Source organism: Musca domestica, unplaced genomic scaffold (assembly GCF_030504385.1).
Source record: "Musca domestica strain aabys unplaced genomic scaffold, Musca_domestica.polishedcontigs.V.1.1 19, whole genome shotgun sequence".
Taxonomy (NCBI): domain Eukaryota; kingdom Metazoa; phylum Arthropoda; class Insecta; order Diptera; family Muscidae; genus Musca; species Musca domestica.
Genome location: NW_026712245.1, coordinates 9,983,881 through 10,002,954, shown reverse-complemented (window position 1 = coordinate 10,002,954; position 19,074 = coordinate 9,983,881). Strand labels below are relative to the sequence as shown.

Genomic DNA, 19,074 nt, shown 5'->3' with positions numbered 1-19,074 from the left:
CTCAATTATCAAAAGTGACTAATTCATAGAACAACCTACATTTTGGACAACTTTAAAAAAAAAATCAAAAATTTCCCCCATGGCTTTATTGTTGAAAATAAGGTGATAATTGTCGCACATTGAACCGTAACAAATAAAATTAACACCTCAAAATTAAGCCATACAATATGTGTATTGACTATTAAATATTGATTAAAGGCAATCATGTCTTCAACCTAAGAACTCTTATCGCATTTTTTGTGGATCTCTATACAAAAATTGTGCCTATAAAAGCCGGGACAATTCCAAATCCGTGTTAGTCAATAACAGAAATCTATTCTGTAATAATTTTTATCAAAATAAGAGGAGAAATGAAGCTGTTTGCAATCCTACTAATCATCATTGCAGTGTTCCTGCACTCCTCGGTGGCCCTCAAAAATTGTAAGTGCCGCATGCTATTTAATAGTTACACTTCGATTAATTTTATTTTTTTATAATTTTAGCCATATGCGGCCTGGAACATTCCAAATCGGCCAATAGCCAGGGCCAAAGCTGTCTAGCTATCATCCCTTCGTGGACTTACAATGCCGATACCAAGGAATGCATTTATTTCCACTACGGCGGTTGTCATGGCAATGAAAATCGTTTCAGTACCAAAGAAGAGTGTCTCGATATGTGTGTGGAATGAAGGGAATGGCGTTCGGCAAATAAAATTAATTGGCGATGTAATCTATGTTTTCAAATAAAATAAAGTGAAAATACTAAAAAAAAATCACTTACCAAGAGGTGGATGCTGCCTTTGCAAAAATGTTTATCCGTTTACATTTTCCACATTAGTTTGAATTGTTTTAAGGAACCTAGCCTTATATGGAAGACCTGCAAAAGAAGAAGAAAAATATGAAAGTTAAGATTGGAAAAAAATATATTGAAAAAAAAAAACAAATAAAAAGCTGTAAGTTCGGCCGGGCCGAACTTTGAATACCCTCCACCATTTGGAACGAATTTGGCAATTCTCAAAAACAATAAATCCGTTAAAATTCTGTTAACATCTTAATAATATCTAATGTAGCTGGGTGCGACGACATGGACCTGCATAGGTAACTTTTGTCATAAGCCATTACAATATTCAAATGCGAAACTTAAAAAAATCGGTGAATAATGTAGCTAAAATCATCAAAATACCGAATATCGGGAGGTACCGTTATGTGGGGGCTATACGAAGACATGGACCAACACAGACAATTGTCTGTCATTGGCTGTAGTATCTATTACGAACTTCAAATACCAAATCTGAAATAATTCCGATCAATATTGTCGCTAAAATCATCAAAATACTGAATATCGGTAGGTACCATTATATGAGGGCTACACCAAAACGTGGACCTCCATGGCCCATTTTCAATACCTAAAGTCCTGCAGATATAATATACATTTGAGTCAACTTTTATTAACCTGTTTCAATTCGTTCGAAAGCTAGAGTGATTTCCACAGACGGACGGACATCGCTAAATCGACATAGAATTTTATGCTGATCACGAGTATATATACTTTGTGGGGTCTAAAATGTATATTTCGAGGTGTTACAAACCGAATGACAAACTTAATATACCCTCCATACTATGGTGGAGGGTATAAAAACATGCAATTGATATAAATGCTTAAGAATTCCCTCTGCAGATACATTTTTTGTGTTACGTCAACGATTTAATCTAGACCTCATATTTAATAATGACCGAATACCATCGCCATCAATTTTCGGAATTTTTAAGTTGTGGAACTTATAGAATGTGAGTTTTTATACGGCGACTATACTAAGAAATATAAAAATTGGTATTTGAATTAAAAACCTATTTGGAGCTTTGCGGTTCCAACAGAGGATTCATCGAATAACATTGTTATACCTTCCACCTTGAAATAGAGGGTATATTAACTTTGTCATTCCGTTTGTAACATCCCTAAATATTTGTCGTAGACCCGTATATTCATGATAAGCATAAAATTCTACGTCGAATTAACGAAGTCCGTCTGTTTGTCTGTTGAAATCACGATACGGCCAACATAATTTGTCGTAGATCTTCCAAATTTTGGCATAGCCGCCATATTACTATACCTAACGATATTCGGTTTTTTAATGAATTTTGCTGCATTTTTCCACGGATTTATCTAAAAAGTGGTATTTGTACTTCATAATGGGTTTTAGCTCCGGTGCCGGAACATTGTATATATATGCCCACGTTTTGATATAGCCCCCATATAACGGTACCTACCGATATTCGGTATAATAATGATTTTTGCGCATTTCTCCACGTGTTTGTCCAACAATTGGTATTTGTAGTTCGTAATGGGTTTGAGCTGTTCTGTCGGAACATACTATGTATAGGTCCACGTTTTTGTGTATCCCTCACATAATGGTACCTCCTCATTTTTTGCCTCATTTTCCAACGGATTTGTCCAAAATTTGGTAAAATATTTTCTATAGCGCATATTCAACGATACCCACCGATATTTGGTATTTTGATAATCCTAGTCATATTTTCCCAAGAAATTGTTTAATATTTAGTATTTAAGAAGATCCGATAAATGAAAATCCTTGAACCATAAATTTATCTATAGAGGTGCCCATTTTGGTATTGCCCCCATATAACGACCTCACCCACTTTATGGTTTTCTGAAAAGTTTAGGGCCAAACGGTCTTACTGGTATTTGTAGTTTAAAGTGGAACAGGTCTAAATGCAGATGCTTTTATATAAAAGTGTTTCTTTACCCAATGATGGAAAGTATTAAAAGTTCGGCCCGGCCGAACTTAATGTTTTTTTTTTACTTGTTATTATTATTATTATTATTATTATTATTATTATTATTATTATTATTATTATTATTATTATTATTATTATTATTATTATTATTATTATTATTATTATTATTATTTTTTATTATTATTATTATTATTATTATTATTATTATTATTATTATTATTATTCTTTTAAAAATTTCTTTTTTGAAAAAAGCTATAAACAATTCCTGAATGTTTTTCAAATTTCTTTTTTTTATTATAAAATACAATACTTCCGGTTAACAATGGAAACCAAACGCTGCCAATATCCTCCTCATCAATTTTTGTGAACAAAAATTCGTTCGACATTGCCCGGTAACGTTACGGCCACTCCTTGCTCATTTTCAAAGAAAAAATAACCAATATTGTCGAAATAGCTATCTTCCAGGGCTATTCCAAAACATTGACTTTCATTGTGCGAAGGGGTTTTTAACTCCCTGAGACACCAAATAAGAGTCAACTTAATTGGAAAGTTTGATCAAGACCCCGGAAATAGCTCAAATAAGGAGGTACCTTCATATGAAGGCTATACCAAAAACATGGACCCACATTACTAATTTTTTACATGGAGGGTTTCCACTTGGGAGATTTTATCGTAAATTGTGGCAGAGTATAATACAAAATATATTGCATCAAATAAAGATTCGATTTTTAGGCAAAAGGCCTCAGCCTAAAATGAACCCTTTATATAAAATTTTAGGAAATTTTCTTGAAAATGTCTTTCTTTGTCGGTTGGGCGCCATGAAATGATTTCGAAAGGCATTTCTGGCTATATCGGTATCCCCCTCATTTGATAGGTCAAAATATACCTCAAAGATACACCAGTTTTGGACCCCATGTCCATATCGTTTCGGGATATTTGCAGTCTTCGTAGGCATGTCAATGAAGTGAGTAGCCGACTTCGTCCAAACTTGGTACGTCGTAATATTTTGGAAAAAATTAGATCGAAGTTCGAAGATGGACAATATCAGCTCCCATATACTGGTACCACTTCACATAAGTCCAAAATTGTGAAAGAAACCTATCTCTGATAAAAAAATACAAGGAATCAGGGATTAGGTTTAGTTTCAACCCTCAAGGGAGTTCTAAAGGGGTCTTTTTGGCTCCTTTTTCCAAAATGTGGTTAAAATCCTTTTGAACGGATTTTTCAAATTATTATTTGCCATGAAATTCTACTATAAGACCTAGAAAACGTCAAATGTCTAAATCTTACCTAAGTGCCAGGGATTCGTAAATCTTAAAAAAATAAAAAAAATTTGCATCAATGTTTCGAAAAAAATATTTCCTAATGTTTTCCATCAATTTTTTATCCACCTTAAAAAATGTATTTTATTTTTATAAAAATTATGTATTTTGTTTTCACATTGCTAATTTGACACGCTTCCATTTCTTACAATTGTTATCAAAATTATCAAAAGAAGATATATTCTAGATCAATTTTCATTGTGAGACTCTGAACAAAAGAAATTTGAAAATTTTAAATTTCGCGTCAAATAAAACAAATATAATCCGAGGGTGTATCAGTTCATCATAGATTGTAATATGTCTGTTTCTCTCCATTACATTTTTTAGCACCCATTCGATTGAATTTTCAATTTATTATCTTTATTATTCTTAATTTTTTTACTTTAGACATGTTTTCGTGCACTCCTCCCGGGAACGGAAACGATTTGCATTGCCGCCACATCCGCCATAAATGAAGACGATGCACTCATTGGTATTCGAGTTGTAGGTATACGATTGCATATCAGCAATACAGGACGATCCATCAACGCCATCGGCAGAATGTTCCAATTGACAGATATCTGAGAAAAAATTTAGTAATAATTTTTAAGAAATCAAGTCAGAGCTTACCAATGGTAGCGGCAAAGATTGTGCAGCATAGGCTGGCAATTATTGCAAACAAAAACAACAAATAGATGATTTTCATTCTTCTAGAAACACTTCCTTCCTTTACTCGTAGGATTCGATATCCTAAAATGTTCGGTATCTGGGGAAAATTTGAGGTTTTTATACAAAATTCGGACATGTTTTGTTGGAGATAAAAAAATATCTGCGTGTCTTGGTTTTGTATTCAAAGGTTAATTGAAAATAATATTATAATCTATTTATTTAGTAGACCGTGAAAGGTCTTATCTGTTACAGAATTTCGAGGGAGGGTTATGGCATCAGAGATATTCATACATTTTGATTTCACGTATTTATGTTCATTAAATATATCCCATTTTTATGCCCTAAGACTTAGGTTACAGGGTGAAATAAAACTGCAATAAAGTCAAACGCCATAATTTTTACATTTTTTTCCCTTCTTTTTTTGAATGAAAGCAAAAAATTTCGGATATAGCATCAATTTTTAGAATAATTTTAGATTTGTTCGAATTGATCACCTTTGGCACAAATTATGGCCAATAAAACCGTCACACGCTGCCCGAATGTTGCTCTGCGGTATTTTAGCCCATTCCAGGCGAAGCGCTTGCTTGAGGTGATCGACACTTTGGTATTCTTTTAGTGCCAACCTTGCTTTCCAAAATTCTCCAGACACAATAGTCCAACGGATTGGTATCCGGAGATTTTGGTTGCCATTTGAAGCGAGGAACTTTATTTTGTAACCATTCTTAGATGGCGCGTGCTGAGTGCGATGGTGCTGAGTCCTGTCGGAATGTCTAAGGTCTGCGGCCCAAATGTTTGCGTGACCAAGGCTTTAATACACCCTTCAGAATATTTTCGCGATAATATTCGGCATTTATTCAGATTCCACGGTCGATTTATACGAGCGAAGAGCGACCATCTGCTGTTATGGTGGCCCACACCATCACCATGGCTGGCACTTGAGTTGTGGTGGCCAACCGAAGGTGCACATTTTTAGCTGACCTCTTTGACAAGTAAACACGATCATTTTGTTAGTTTACAAACTGCTGGACAAAGAATGTTTTCTTATCGGAGACGGAGAAAACCAAATGCGGCAGTTCACCACTTTCGGCCAAGCGAAGCAACTCTTAAGCTCCTTGGAGTCTATTTTCTTTCTGTTGCGGTGTAAGTTCTTGCACCTTTTGGAATTTCAATGGTTTTACCCCTAGCTTATTTTTTCAATATTTGCCGAATAGAATATGGCGATATGTTCAGCTCACGAGCCTTTCTTCGGCCACTGCGACGTGGGTTTCGATTAAGTCGCTTCTTTACCTTTCGAACCATTTCGTGATCGTGGAGTGATCCAACGATAGCCACTTGTGGCTTTTCCAGCCAAATATAAAGAAATCACACTATCACGCTTGAATTCTATCAGGAATAATTTTTTTCTGAAAAATGCTCACCAAAATGTTTTTGTACGCTTGTAAACACTTTAATGAGCTGTCACTGGAATAATTTTAACAGCTGCCGGACGAGTGGCTTAGAAATGGCAGCAGTCTGAATTTGGATGCAGTTTTTTCATCTCACCCTGTACAGCGGGAAAATATATAATTTGATACGATGAAAATGTGCCTCATCGAAATAACGGTTTTTGACTCCAAGTTTGTTTTGCGAAATCCGTTTTAGGACACTGCAAGTCCACTTACCTATATTGGTCTGTCCGACTCTCGAAAGGACTATTATTATAATTTTAATTATTATTATTGTTATTATTATTTTTTTTTTTAATTTAGACCTAGTCCGACGATCGCTCCACTCATTCAGGGAACTCACCCACAAAAGTTCAATAATTTCAACAAAAATATAAGTCGCATATTAAGCTTAGGGAGTATCCAACTTGACGAGAAAAAGGGCGTAATAATCTAAAGCTATTTAATATTTATATACCCAGGTAATAACCCATTCCCACGATTCTTTTCATTTTAATTGAATCAAAATCAACAACATTCCCCGCATCAATCAAACCAAAACCTTTCCATTCGCATTATTCATTCTCAAATTGTTTATTCTTTACATTTAGCTTCACATTCTTCTTTGGAGAAGAAGCGATTATCATTGCCACCACAGCCGCCATAGACAAACTCCACGCATTCGTTGGTGTCGGCTTTATAGGACCACGAGGGAAAATAGGCAGCGCACGCAAGTCCATTATCGTTTCCGTCTTTGGAATGTTTCAAACCGCAAATATCTACACAAAGAAGGGAGAACAAAAATTTCCTTTTTCAAACTTCTAGAAAATTTCCCAACTTTAACTCACCATGTTTGAGAGCCATTGTGGAGGAAATAATGGCAAAAATTGCCAACAAAAGCAGAGCCGTAAATTTCATCTTCAATGCAATGTGGTACAAAACTAACTGAATTGTCTGTCGCAAGTTTTAGAACATTTTAAATTTTCTATACGAATTCTATATACTAAAACTGTTGTTTTCATTTAGAGATCGTCTGACCGATAGCTTTATTGACCGGCCTCATCGGGGTACTGTGACACTGCGGCGGATGCACTCATCCGTATGTTGTGACGATAAGGCGTCGAAACATAAAACAAATTTGTCAAGTTGTGTACTTTTCTATTTTTGGTGGAAGAATTTCAAACTTTCGGTTCGCGTGCATCCCTCCAAGGATATATTTTTAATTTTCGATAATAGAAAACATAAGTATTTTGTATTTTGGATAATGAAAAGTTTTATGCCAGAAGAACTTTTCAAACTCATTAGATCAAACTTAATGGCACGATTTAAAATCAAAGTTTTTAGTTTAAAAAAAATCCATGACTCTATTGTGATTTTGAACCTGGCAGCAACCCTACCAAAAGATATGGCTTGCATGTTGTCCATACTTGTACCTGTTCCAAGTTTGTAACCAGAAGAAACCGAAATTATTTATCTTCGAAATCGATCTTATTTTAATAAAAAAACAAGTTAATTAGTATCTGTTGGGTTTTCCGACAGACATATGCCCCCAGCCTTGAGTTATGATTATCCACACTGTTGGCCCTTTATGGGGGAGGTTCTGAAGCAGTTGACCAATATTGTCCAATTCGTATCTGTCTGCAACGATATAAGTCTAATATAAATATTACAATGTGCCATATTTGGAGTATATCGTCTACTTCCTTTACTTTATATGAAATATGCGCACATTTTTGGAAAATGTGGAAATATGCGTTAGGTACCAGATATAGCTGACCGAAATATTCCACTTCATCTAATACAGATAAAAATATTGATATGTGGAAATTGTAAAGGAAATCGAACAGTTATATCCAATTTTATACAAAATCATAAATTCCGATAAATTTTATATTCATATCGGATTTCTGGTTAACCTATATGGCTGAGGTACCAGAAGGGGTTTGAAGATATAAATCATCTTCACAACAGATCTTGTGTTAGTAAAAATGTTTGTATGTGTGAAATTTGAAGATAATCGGATGCTTATTTCGCTTTCTTTGGGCGTTTGGTTTTTCAAAAGTCTTGAACCCTATGTGAGGGTCGTACCAGAAAGAATAGCCCGATCTTTACCAATAGATCTTGTGATGACAAAAATATTGAGATGTGCCAAGTCTGAATGGAATCGGATGTTATTTCGTGTTTTATGAGCTTCATGAATATTCCAAATTTTGACCCATTGTGGGGGATGTACTAGATGAAGTGGACATATATTCCACCTTCGCGCCAGACCTTGGGCTAATAAAAATATTGTGATGTGTGTAATTTAAAGACAATCGGACTCTTACATCACATTTTATAAGAGTTGTAATTATTCAAAATTTTAACCCTTTGTGGGGGAGGTACTTGATTCAGTGAACCGATATTGTCTGTTTCCGCACCTGACCTAGTACTGATGAAAATATTAGGATTCGCAAAGTTGGAGCAAAATCGGATTGTCGTTTCTCTTTCTGTGAAGAAATAATTTTTTGAAAATTTCGACCTTTTGTGGAGGAGGTACCAGAGGAAGTGGACCGATACATTCCATCTTCAGCCCAGACCTTGGGTTAATAAAATTATTGGGATGTATGAAATTAGAAGATAATCGGACACTTACATCACATTTTATAAGAGTTATATTTATTCAAAATATTTACCGTTTGTTCGGAAGGTACTAGATGGAGTAGACCGATATGGTCCATTTTTGCATCTGACTAGCAATGATGCAAATATTAGGAATTGCAAAGTTGGAGAAAAATCGGGTTATCCTTTCTCTTTCTCTGCAGAAAATTATTTTCTTTAAAAATATTGGCATTTTGCCCACCTCTGAACTCGATCTACGTTTACAATAATATTACGATGTACCAAGTTAAGGTCAAATCGGATAGTCCCTTCGAGAGTTATCGTACGCACCAGCCAGCCAGACAGATGACGGACGAACAGACATCGCTTGATTTGGGCCAAAGAGATCTAGGGTTTCAAACAGTTACTTCGATGAAGCAAGCTTTGGTCGTATCAAATGACATATACCCTGTCTAGCCATATGGCTGAGGATATAACAATTTGGGAGATTTTTCCTTTTCCCATTTAGGGTAACTTTGTGATGTAAACATCAAAACGCCAACTTTTAATTAATGCAAAAATTAAATTTTGTCGCACAGTGTAAAACCTCTCTTTTATGGTGAAATCAGTATTTGATGTTATTCAATCATCTCAATATTTTGGTCAATATTAGATCAAGAATGAAATGGAATATGTCGATCCGCCCTTTCTGGTATATCCGCCTCCAAAGTTCAAAATTTTCCAAAAAAAAAATAATTATAGATCTCATATAAAGCGAAGAGAATAGCCAATAAGTCCATACTTGGCACTGTTCTTAGTCAAGAACTTCGAAACTAATAGCCCCATGCTATTCGTGCCTCTCTTAAGAATATTAAAACTTAAAATGTTACTATCTTTCATAGAATCTATAGTGCCCAATTTTCTTCAATATTTATCCGCTCAAATATTTTCAACAACATGAAGATTTGATATATTGGCCTGCTCCTCCTGGTGCCTCCATCTTCAAGGGTATTTTTAAACGTCATATATTTCATAGAAGGCGAAAGATGTAGTCGATTGAAATAAAAATACGCGAATCAAATGGCTAACATTTTGAATTATTATAACTCTCATAATTTCGAAATTTTTCCCCGATTTTCTCCAAAATTGAAAGCGCAATATGTCTGTCAATATAAATATATGATACGAAGAGGGGTTCAGCTACCAACTGCTTTGAAAAAAATTCATATAAATTTAAACAACTTGTGGCATATAATTTATGTCTCTGACAGGAAGTAGGCAGAGCCTCAGGGCTGTATTTCTGTAGTTTTACGAACCGTACGTAGGACCTTCCCACAATGGTAGACAAGTAGTGGGGATACCTAATAATACTTTCTAATCTAATTTTATTAAAATGAATCCCGTCTACCTTTTTTAAATCGAAAAAGGTTAACATTTGTTTAAACTTACATTTAAAATTAAAATGTCATCTTCCAAACAATATGAATTGCCATGCTACTTTGTTGCATTGTGTAATTTCCCATTTAAATAATTGCCACTTGAAAGTCTCGCTCTTGTTGAAACATTTTTCAACATTTGTTTGTAAAACAGTTCCCCTAAAATGAGTCACATTACAACCCGGTAACAGAAATTTTCAAAGCGGATCGTCGATGCCTCTTATCTTCCAATCTGAGAGTGGGCATTTTCGAGACATGCAATGTTGAAGTATTGTCTGCCAGTGTCAATGCGATTTCAACAATTTTCAAGCACTTGCACTGGGTATAAATGTTGGGAACCTAACTCTATTCAAATTCAGTTAAAATTTAGATTTTAATGAAAAACAAAATTTATTTCAAAATGAAACTGTTGTTGGTGCTTGTCTTGGCCATTGTTGCCCTTATTTCCTCATCGGCCGCCCTTAAGGATGGTATGTGACGGGGGTTTTGATCGACTGCTAAGCGATTTCATAATAATGTGAATAATTTTTTGTAGATATCTGTGGCTTGGAACATTCGATGAACGGTGATGGCAGCATTAGCTGTAATGCCTATTTCCCATCCTGGTCGTACATCGCGGAAACTAATGAGTGTGGCCAATTTGTTTACGGCGGTTGTGGTGGAAATGATAATCGTTTCGAAAGCTTGGAAGAGTGTGAAAACAAGTGCAAAGAGTGAAATTGTTTTGTGGAAATAAATGAAAATGTCTAACACAAAAAATAAAAAAATGAATAGTTTATCTTAGCATTTAGTAAAGGAACGGATGGACATTTTTTCTCTCCACCATGTGAAAACTGAAATTATGGGAAAATAGGTTGTTCCTCAAATGACCAAGCTGTCTATATCCCCTATATGGCAAAATACGATTGAATATGAAAAAATCTCTTCAATTTGGGTTGATATTACATATGTGGTGAGCAATAACCGTAAAACCGGATGAAGATGTATATCGAAGCTATATATATAAAAAGTAAAAAAACATTAAGTTCGGACGGGCCAAACTTTTAATACCCTCCAACTTAGGGTAAAAGAAACATTAGAAGAAATGTGGCAAAAACCATTAAAATGCCGAATATCGGGAGGTACCGTTATATGGGGGCTACACCAAAACGTGGACCTATAATTACAATGATTCGCCACACGAACTAGGACCCATTATGACCCACAAATACCAATTTTTAGACAAATCAGTAAAAAAAATGTGGAAAAAACCATTATATGGGGGCTATATCAAATCATGGACCCATGCATGCAATGTTTCGCCACCGGAGCTGGAAACCATTATGACCATAATACCAATTTTCATCAAAATACCGAATATCGGGAGGTACCGTTATATGGGGACTATACCAGAACGTGGACCGATATATCTCATTTTCAATACCAACCATCCTAGACACAATGCAAATTGCTCTGCTAAATTTTGGCGCTCTACGTCAAATAATGTGGGCTGTATTGTGATTTCAACAGACAGACAGACGGACATCGTTAAATCGACTTAGAATTGTATGCTGATTATGAATATATATACTTTATGGGGTCTAAGACGAATATTTAAGAATGTTACAAACGGAATGACAAAGTTAATATACCCTCCTTTCCAAGGTGGAGGGTATAAAAATCTGAACCTATATCGAAAAATTTGGCTTTGCTTCTCGGGTGAATTCCGTCGGAAGTGGCAAATTTCAGACAATTTGGCCTGATATTAGCCATTTAGTGTACAAAAAACCTGAAATCGGATAAAGATATATATGGGAGCTATATCCAAATCTGAACCGATCCCTACAAAATTTGAAACACTTATTTCAGAGCAGTATCTGATATGTGATCCCAAAGATTATCCTTGTGAAGTGCATATTACGCATGTGAAGGACTTAAAACCCCATATCGAATGTAATATACATTTGGCTATATCTTAACCGAATTTCACCAAATTTAATGTACTTGCTTCGAGACTGAATTCGGCCAGATGTGCCAAAATTCATATCATTTAGACTGATATTGGCCGTTTGTGGCACAATGAACCCGAAATTTGAAATAAACAGAGGGACATATTTTATGAAGATCCTCAAATGTAACTATGGATCCAGAATATATATTTTTTTTAAATTTTCGGATAAAGATGCCCTGAATATGTATCTTCGGCAATATTACTGATAACAATTTCATAATTATTTTGGACGAAAATTTTAGCTCTCAAATGAGTCACCTTAATCAAACGTCGGAAAATCATAAATATTAAAAATATATTTTAGGGTTAAAACCTTACTTCTTGTAAGTTTAGGCAGAATTCTCCTACAAAGCATAATTATAGAAGGATGATGTCAATGGCATCAAATTTCACTATAAGTTGCCACAGAGAAGAAATCTCTATTTAAGTTGTATGTATAGAAAACATTAGCATCAATGCTATATCATCAAAAAAAAAAATACAATAAGTTCAACCGGGCCGAACTTTGAATACCCTCCACCATTTGGGACATATTTGGAAATTTTCAAAAAAGTAGAATCCGTTAAAAATACTGTTAAAGTCTTAAAAATTCCAAATATAGCCATTATATTGGGGTCTATACGAAGACCTACATAGGCAGCTTTTTTCATATTCCATTACTATATTCAAATACGAAACTTTAAAAAATTTGGTGAACAGCGTACCTAAAATCATAAAAATACCAAATATAGGGAGGTATTGATATACGAAGAGCTGGATCTGCATAGACAATTTTCTGTCACAGACTGTAGTACCCATTAGAAACTTCAAATACGAAATTTGAAACAATTCCAGTGAGTAATGTCGCTAAAATCATCAAAATACGGAATATCGGGCGGTACCGTTGTATGGGGGCTATGCGATATAATAGACCTATACATACAATTCTCTCCCAGGGGGTAAAGAGCTCAGAAAGGACTTCTTGTGTGGATTTTCAGACAATTTTTTTTGAAAAATTTGGCTACAATCATTAAAATACCGAATATCGGGCGGTACCGTTATATGGGGGCTATATGATATCTTCCTTCGAACCTGACCTGCCTGCAGACGAAAGACTGAAAAAAAGACAAAGTGTTAGCTTTCTATCCTTATTCGTTTTAACTCTAGCGTGATTATAACAGACGGACGGACAGGGCTAAATCATCTTAGAATTTTACACTGATCAAGAATATAGAATATGCAGGGTGAGATAAAAATCTGCAACAAAGTCAAACGCCATAATTTTTATTTATTTTTTTTTTTAATTTTATTGAATGAAAGCAAGAAATGTCGGAAATAGCATCAAATTTTAGAATAAGTATAGATTTGTTCGAATTGGTCACCTTTAGAATTATGGCCTTCAGACGGCCAATGAAACCGTCACATGCTGTCCGAATGTTGCTCTGCGGTATTTTGACCCATTCCTGGCGAAACGCTTGCTTGAGGTGATCGACACTATGGTATTTTTTAGTGCCTACCTTGCTTTCCAAAATACTCCAGACACAATAGTCCAACGGATTGGTATCCGGAGATTTTTCGAGAAACCTCATTTTGTAACCATTCTTAGGTGGCGCGATGGTGCTGAGTCCTGTTGGAATGTCCAAGATCTGCGGCCAAAATGTTTGCGTGCCCAAGGCTTTAATACACCCTTCAGAATATTTTCGCGATAATATTCGTAATTTATTCTGATGCCACGGTCGATTAATACGAGCGGAGAGCGGCCATCGTTTGTTATGGCGACCCACACAATCACCAAGGCCGGTGATTGAGTTCTGGTTGCCAACCGAATGTGAACATTTTCAGCTGACCTCTTTGGCAAGTATACACGATTATTTTGTTTGTTTACAAACTGCTGGTCAACGAAAGTTTTCTCATCGGAGAAATGCGGCAGATCAACACTTTCGGCCAGGCGAAGCAACTCTTTAGCTCTTTTGAATCTATTTTCTTTCTGTAGCGGTGTAAGTTCTTGCACTTTTTGGAATTTCAGTGGCTTTACCCCGAACTCATTTTTCAATATTTGACGAATAGAATATTGCGATATGTTCAGCTCAAGAGCCATTTTTCGGCCACTGCGACACGGGTTTCAATCAAGTCGCTTCTTTAATTTTCGAACCATTTCTGCTGATGTTGCTGTTTTCTTCCGTCCACTTCCTTGACGTAGGGCTACGCTACCAGTATCACGGTAACGAGCGATGGTACGAGACACAAAAGAGTTTAAATGCTGGAGTGCTGTAACGATAGCCACTTGCGGTTTTCCAGCCAAATGCCGAAAATAAAGAAATCACACTATCACGCTTGAATTCCATCACGAATAACTTGTTTTTTTGGAAAATTCTCACCAAAATGCTTTTGTACACTTGTAAACAATATACTGAGCTGTCACTGGAATAATTTTATAGCTGTCGGACGAGTGGCTTAATAATGACAACAGTCTAATATACTATGTTAGGTCTAAAAATATAATTTCCATGACTTAAAAACGGAATGACGAACTTAATATCCCCTTCATACTATGTATGGCGGAGGGTATTAAATACCGAAAACCTCGCCAACATTTTTGATAAATTTTTTCATCGGTATTTTCATCTAATAGATGCTTGAAAGTGACATAAAACTTCGATTACGGCAGAAAGTGTTTAAAGAAGAAATATTCTTCACAAACAAATCTCAGAACAAACCACACATAAATCTTTAATAGTTTTTAAGAAAGTTACATTCGAAACTTATGTATTACAAGGGAAAATTATGTGTTTACGTATTTACTGCTACTAAAATGAGTTTCCAATCTATGTCAAAATCTCTGTAACACTTCATTTTTCGGGTAAAGTGTCAAAAGAAGAAATATTCTAAATTAAATGTCATTCTGAGCCTTTGAACAAAAAAAGGTGTATACTTATTATTTACCATAAAAATGTCATCAATTTTGGTTTATAAAAAAAAAAACATTTTTTTCAACAAATTTAGCTGTTTTTCCCAATTCTCTGCTGATTTTCTTAATATTTCACAATTTGTAGAAAATTCATACTCAATAATTCCCTTATTCTCTGATGTATACCCTTTGTAGGCCTAGAAATATGTCATATACCGATTTTTGCACGATTTTCCCAAGTAGATCTACGATGATCCCACCAAGATTAATTTTTACACCCAGACTAGATGTCTTAATATTTGGAACGACAAATAGGATAAAAGCTTAAAATTTTCAACCGATAGCATATTTGACGTTAGATCTTTGAACTTTGTAAACCTGAATAAAAATTGTCGCTTTTCAATTTTTCAACATTAACTAATTAACTTTATTCATCCATCACCATCACAGATTATCACACATCGTAAAATTTATTCTTTGCATTTTTGTTCGCAGGCTTCCTTGGATTCGAAGCGGTTGTCATTGCCCATGCAGCCGCCATAAACGAATTCGGTACATTCATTACTTTCCACATTGTAGGACCAGGACTTCATGAATCCCAAGCAGGAGATGACACCATTACCGTTTTTGGCATGGGCTTGGCCACAGACAGCTGTTGCAAACAAATAAAAAATTTAATAAATTTATTACAAAAAGGATGATCTCTTACCATCCTTCAGGGCAAAACTGCAGGAGATGAAGGCGAAAATGGCCAAAAATACAGCGAAGAATTTCATTTTTTTAATATTTTTTAGTTCTGAACTATTTGATTTGAATTCAAATTGAAACTAATTTCAAATATTTAAAAGCACCCAAAATATATTTGAAATCTAAGCTACTTGAACGGAAGCCACAGCTTCCAAATGCGAGATAAGGCTACATAGTTAAGCGAACATTTTCTGATAGATTCTGATTAGAAAATCGACGTAATTTATTTTGTACCAAGGCTAGGGAATGACCTTGCCTGACACAGATTCTCCACAAATTACAACTGTTGTTGTTCTTTTGTCGATTGCTTTATCAATTTTATTTTGAAAAAAAGAAAAACTCAAAAATATATTTAAATTGCTTGCCCGAAGTGTGTTAAACATTATAGGGCCACGCTTATCAGCTGGACTCTTTCACTCTCTCTCTCTCTGGATTACTTGGAATTGTTTTGAATAAACAAATAGCATGTTGTGGGTTTGTTTGAACTCATAATGTGATGCCCCTGATTCTTGGAAAATATCTACGTAGTTTGGTTCAACCTGGTTTTCCCCCAGTTTGACTCTTACTAATGTCGTTTACACCTGCTGACATTGAAAATAAATTTAATTTATTTTCCAAATACATTTCAAAAATGTTTGGGTTTATACAACCAACCATCGACCAGTAGGAAGATCGTCTGTAAGTCCGACTGCTATGTATTGAGACTCTCGAAATTATAGAAGATTCTATAAATCGTGATATTCCAATCGTGCTTCAATGGAATCTTTCTATGTGTGGAAAGTGTTTACAACACCCTGGAATATTCGTCAAAGACCTGAAACACACTGGGATCTACATGTTTTGGTACAAAACATTCCACATTGCTACATACAAGGTGAGATAAAAAATCTGCAACAAAGTCAAAAGCCATAATTTTTACATTTTTTTTTTTTTTAATTTAATTGAATGAAAGCTAAAAATGCCGGAAATAGCATCGAATTATAGAATAATTTTAGATTTGTTCGAATTGGTTATGGCCTTCAAACGGCCAATGAAACCATCTCATGCTGCCCGAATGTTGCTCTGCGGTATCTTGGTCCATTCCCGGCGAAGCGCTTGCTTGAGGTGATCGACACTTTGGTATTATTTAGTGCCAACCTTGCTTTCCAAAATACTTCAGACACAATGGTCCAACGGATTGGTATCCGGAGATTTTGGTGGCCATTGTGCGCTAGAAATTTTTAAGCCCTCTTGGTTGACGCGTGCTAAGTGCGATGGTGCTGAGTCCTGTTTGAATGTCCAAGGTCTGCGGCCAAAATATTTGAGTGCCCAAGGCCACTAGAATATTTTCCAAATAATATTCGCCATTTTTTCTGATGCCACGGTCGATTTATACGAGCGGAGAGCGACTATCTGCTGTTATGGCGGCCCACACCATCGCCGGCGCTTGAGTTCTGGTGGCCAACCGAAGGTGCACATTTTCAGCTGACCTCTTTGGCAAGTAAACAGGATCATTTGTTTACAAACTATTGGACAACGAATGTTTTCTCATCGAAGATGGAGAAAACCAAAATTCGGAAGTTCACCACTTTCAGCAACTCTTTAGCTCTTTTGAGTCTATTTTCTTTCTGTTGCGGTGTAAGTTCTTGCACTTTTTGGAATTTCAATGGTTTTACCCCTAGCTCTGTTTTCAATATTTGCCGAATGGAATATTGCCATATGTTCAGCTCTCGAGCAATTTTTCAGCCACTGCGACGAGGGTTTCGATCAAGTCGCTTCTTTAATTTTCGAACCATTTCTCCTGATGTTGCTGTTTTTTTCCGTCCACTTCCTTGACATCGGGCTACGCTACCAGTATCACGGTAACGAGCGATGGTACGAGACACAAAAGATTTATTCACATTTAAATGCTGGAGTGCTCTAACGATAGCCACTTCTGGTTTTCCAGCCAAATATAAAGAAGTCACACTATCACGTTTGAATTCCATCACGAATAACTTTTTTCTGGAAAATTCTCACCAAAATGCTTGTGTACGCTTGTAAACAATATAATGAGCTGTCACTGGAATAATTTTAACAGCTGCCGGACGAGTGGCTTAGAAATGACAGCAGTCTGAAGTTGGTTGAAGTTTTTTCTTCTCACCCTGTATATATAACTATGTTCAGGTCCTGCGGGGAAACTCCACCTTGAGCTGAACCTTATTCACATACATTAAAACGAGCAAATCGATTGTTTTCGTTTTCCTTAAGTTCGGATCTGATTTCAAGGTGAACACCTAACCACATCTAAAAGCTAATTCTAGGCAAAATCCTAAAAAAAATCCAAGACTGTTCTATTTATAAACAAAGACACAATCGAAGAAAGGTTTTGCATGATTTTGAGACTATGGCAAAAGTTTTTTTTTTTTCATTTCTATGGTTTCTCATATACTGATCGTCACTGGGGTATAAAAACTTTTTGTCATGTGAGTTATTTTTAAATAACTCCTGGGGAGAATATTCCCAGACGAAAACCAAGCCCTACTCTCTGGCAAAAAAAATATAATTTTTGCTCCACTAAAAAACGTTGTTTTTTATGTCAAACTGTTTAAAAAATCATTTAAGAGTATTTAACTTAGTTGGAGTGGATTGAAATCAATCAAATCTGAATTCTATTTTGTTGTCTAGTGTTGGTTTGTTATTCACTATTTACTAACAGCAATTTTAAGAAGACTCACTGTATTGTTAACGAATGCTCCATAAAGTAGAGCATACTTTTAGGCGAAACACACATTTCAGTTAAGGCTTCTTTACAAATAGATTGGTTGATGGGAATAACTAGTTAATTTACAATTGATTTTTATCTGCTATAAAAAATTACGTAACCAAAAATTTATTCAACCCAAACTTGAAGAACATCTCAGAGAACTTTTATTTTAATATTATTTTTTTATTTAAATATTAGTTTTAAACAATTCAGAAAACATTATTCTTTGCACTTTTCCTCACACAGCTCTTTGCTGCTGAAACGGTTTTCATTGCCACCACACCCGCCATAAATGAAACTGACACACTCCTTGGCATCCGAATTATATGAAAACAATGGGAATCGACCGCGACACTGAAGATCGTTGTCACCATCCTGTGAATGTGGTAGGCCGCAAATAGCTAAGTAAAACATTACAACAATCAATATTGTTTACTAACTTAAATCTCAAATCAGCTTCACACAACTTACGATCTTTAAGGGCGAAGGTCGTTGTCGACATGACTAACATTGCCAAGAATAAACAGAATAATTTTTGCATTTCGAAGCGCCGGTTTTACATGAAACGAGTGTCTGTCAA

At 35.4% G+C, this 19,074-nt stretch overlaps 5 protein-coding genes across 5 annotated transcripts; 2 read left to right on the top strand and 3 right to left on the bottom strand.

The window, feature by feature from the left end:
• Window positions 1-294: 294 nt before the first annotated feature.
• Window positions 295-789, top strand: LOC101892493 (male accessory gland serine protease inhibitor). The gene is made up of 2 exons (XM_005182623.4): window positions 295-420; window positions 483-789. The coding sequence occupies exons 1-2, from the start codon at window positions 351-353 to the stop codon at window positions 665-667; spliced, it is 255 nt and encodes an 84-aa protein (XP_005182680.3). The 5' UTR covers window positions 295-350; the 3' UTR covers window positions 668-789.
• A 3,606-nt stretch (window positions 790-4,395) lies between these two features.
• LOC101896641 (kunitz-type serine protease inhibitor 2) lies at window positions 4,396-4,777 on the bottom strand. Its single transcript, XM_005182649.4, has 2 exons — window positions 4,667-4,777; window positions 4,396-4,617 (listed from the first exon to the last, which is right to left on the bottom strand). Exons 1-2 carry the CDS (start codon window positions 4,740-4,742, stop codon window positions 4,436-4,438), a joined length of 258 nt encoding a protein of 85 aa, XP_005182706.1. The 5' UTR covers window positions 4,743-4,777; the 3' UTR covers window positions 4,396-4,435.
• A 1,915-nt stretch (window positions 4,778-6,692) lies between these two features.
• LOC101892670 (male accessory gland serine protease inhibitor) lies at window positions 6,693-7,115 on the bottom strand. Its single transcript, XM_005182624.3, has 2 exons — window positions 6,978-7,115; window positions 6,693-6,908 (listed from the first exon to the last, which is right to left on the bottom strand). Exons 1-2 carry the CDS (start codon window positions 7,045-7,047, stop codon window positions 6,724-6,726), a joined length of 255 nt encoding a protein of 84 aa, XP_005182681.1. The 5' UTR covers window positions 7,048-7,115; the 3' UTR covers window positions 6,693-6,723.
• A 3,338-nt stretch (window positions 7,116-10,453) lies between these two features.
• LOC101892849 (male accessory gland serine protease inhibitor-like) lies at window positions 10,454-10,912 on the top strand. Its single transcript, XM_005182625.4, has 2 exons — window positions 10,454-10,615; window positions 10,681-10,912. Exons 1-2 carry the CDS (start codon window positions 10,522-10,524, stop codon window positions 10,860-10,862), a joined length of 276 nt encoding a protein of 91 aa, XP_005182682.2. The 5' UTR covers window positions 10,454-10,521; the 3' UTR covers window positions 10,863-10,912.
• A 4,506-nt stretch (window positions 10,913-15,418) lies between these two features.
• LOC101893019 (male accessory gland serine protease inhibitor) lies at window positions 15,419-15,893 on the bottom strand. The gene is made up of 2 exons (XM_005182626.4): window positions 15,732-15,893; window positions 15,419-15,674 (listed from the first exon to the last, which is right to left on the bottom strand). The coding sequence occupies exons 1-2, from the start codon at window positions 15,796-15,798 to the stop codon at window positions 15,493-15,495; spliced, it is 249 nt and encodes an 82-aa protein (XP_005182683.1). The 5' UTR covers window positions 15,799-15,893; the 3' UTR covers window positions 15,419-15,492.
• Between the last annotated feature and the right edge of the window lie 3,181 nt (window positions 15,894-19,074).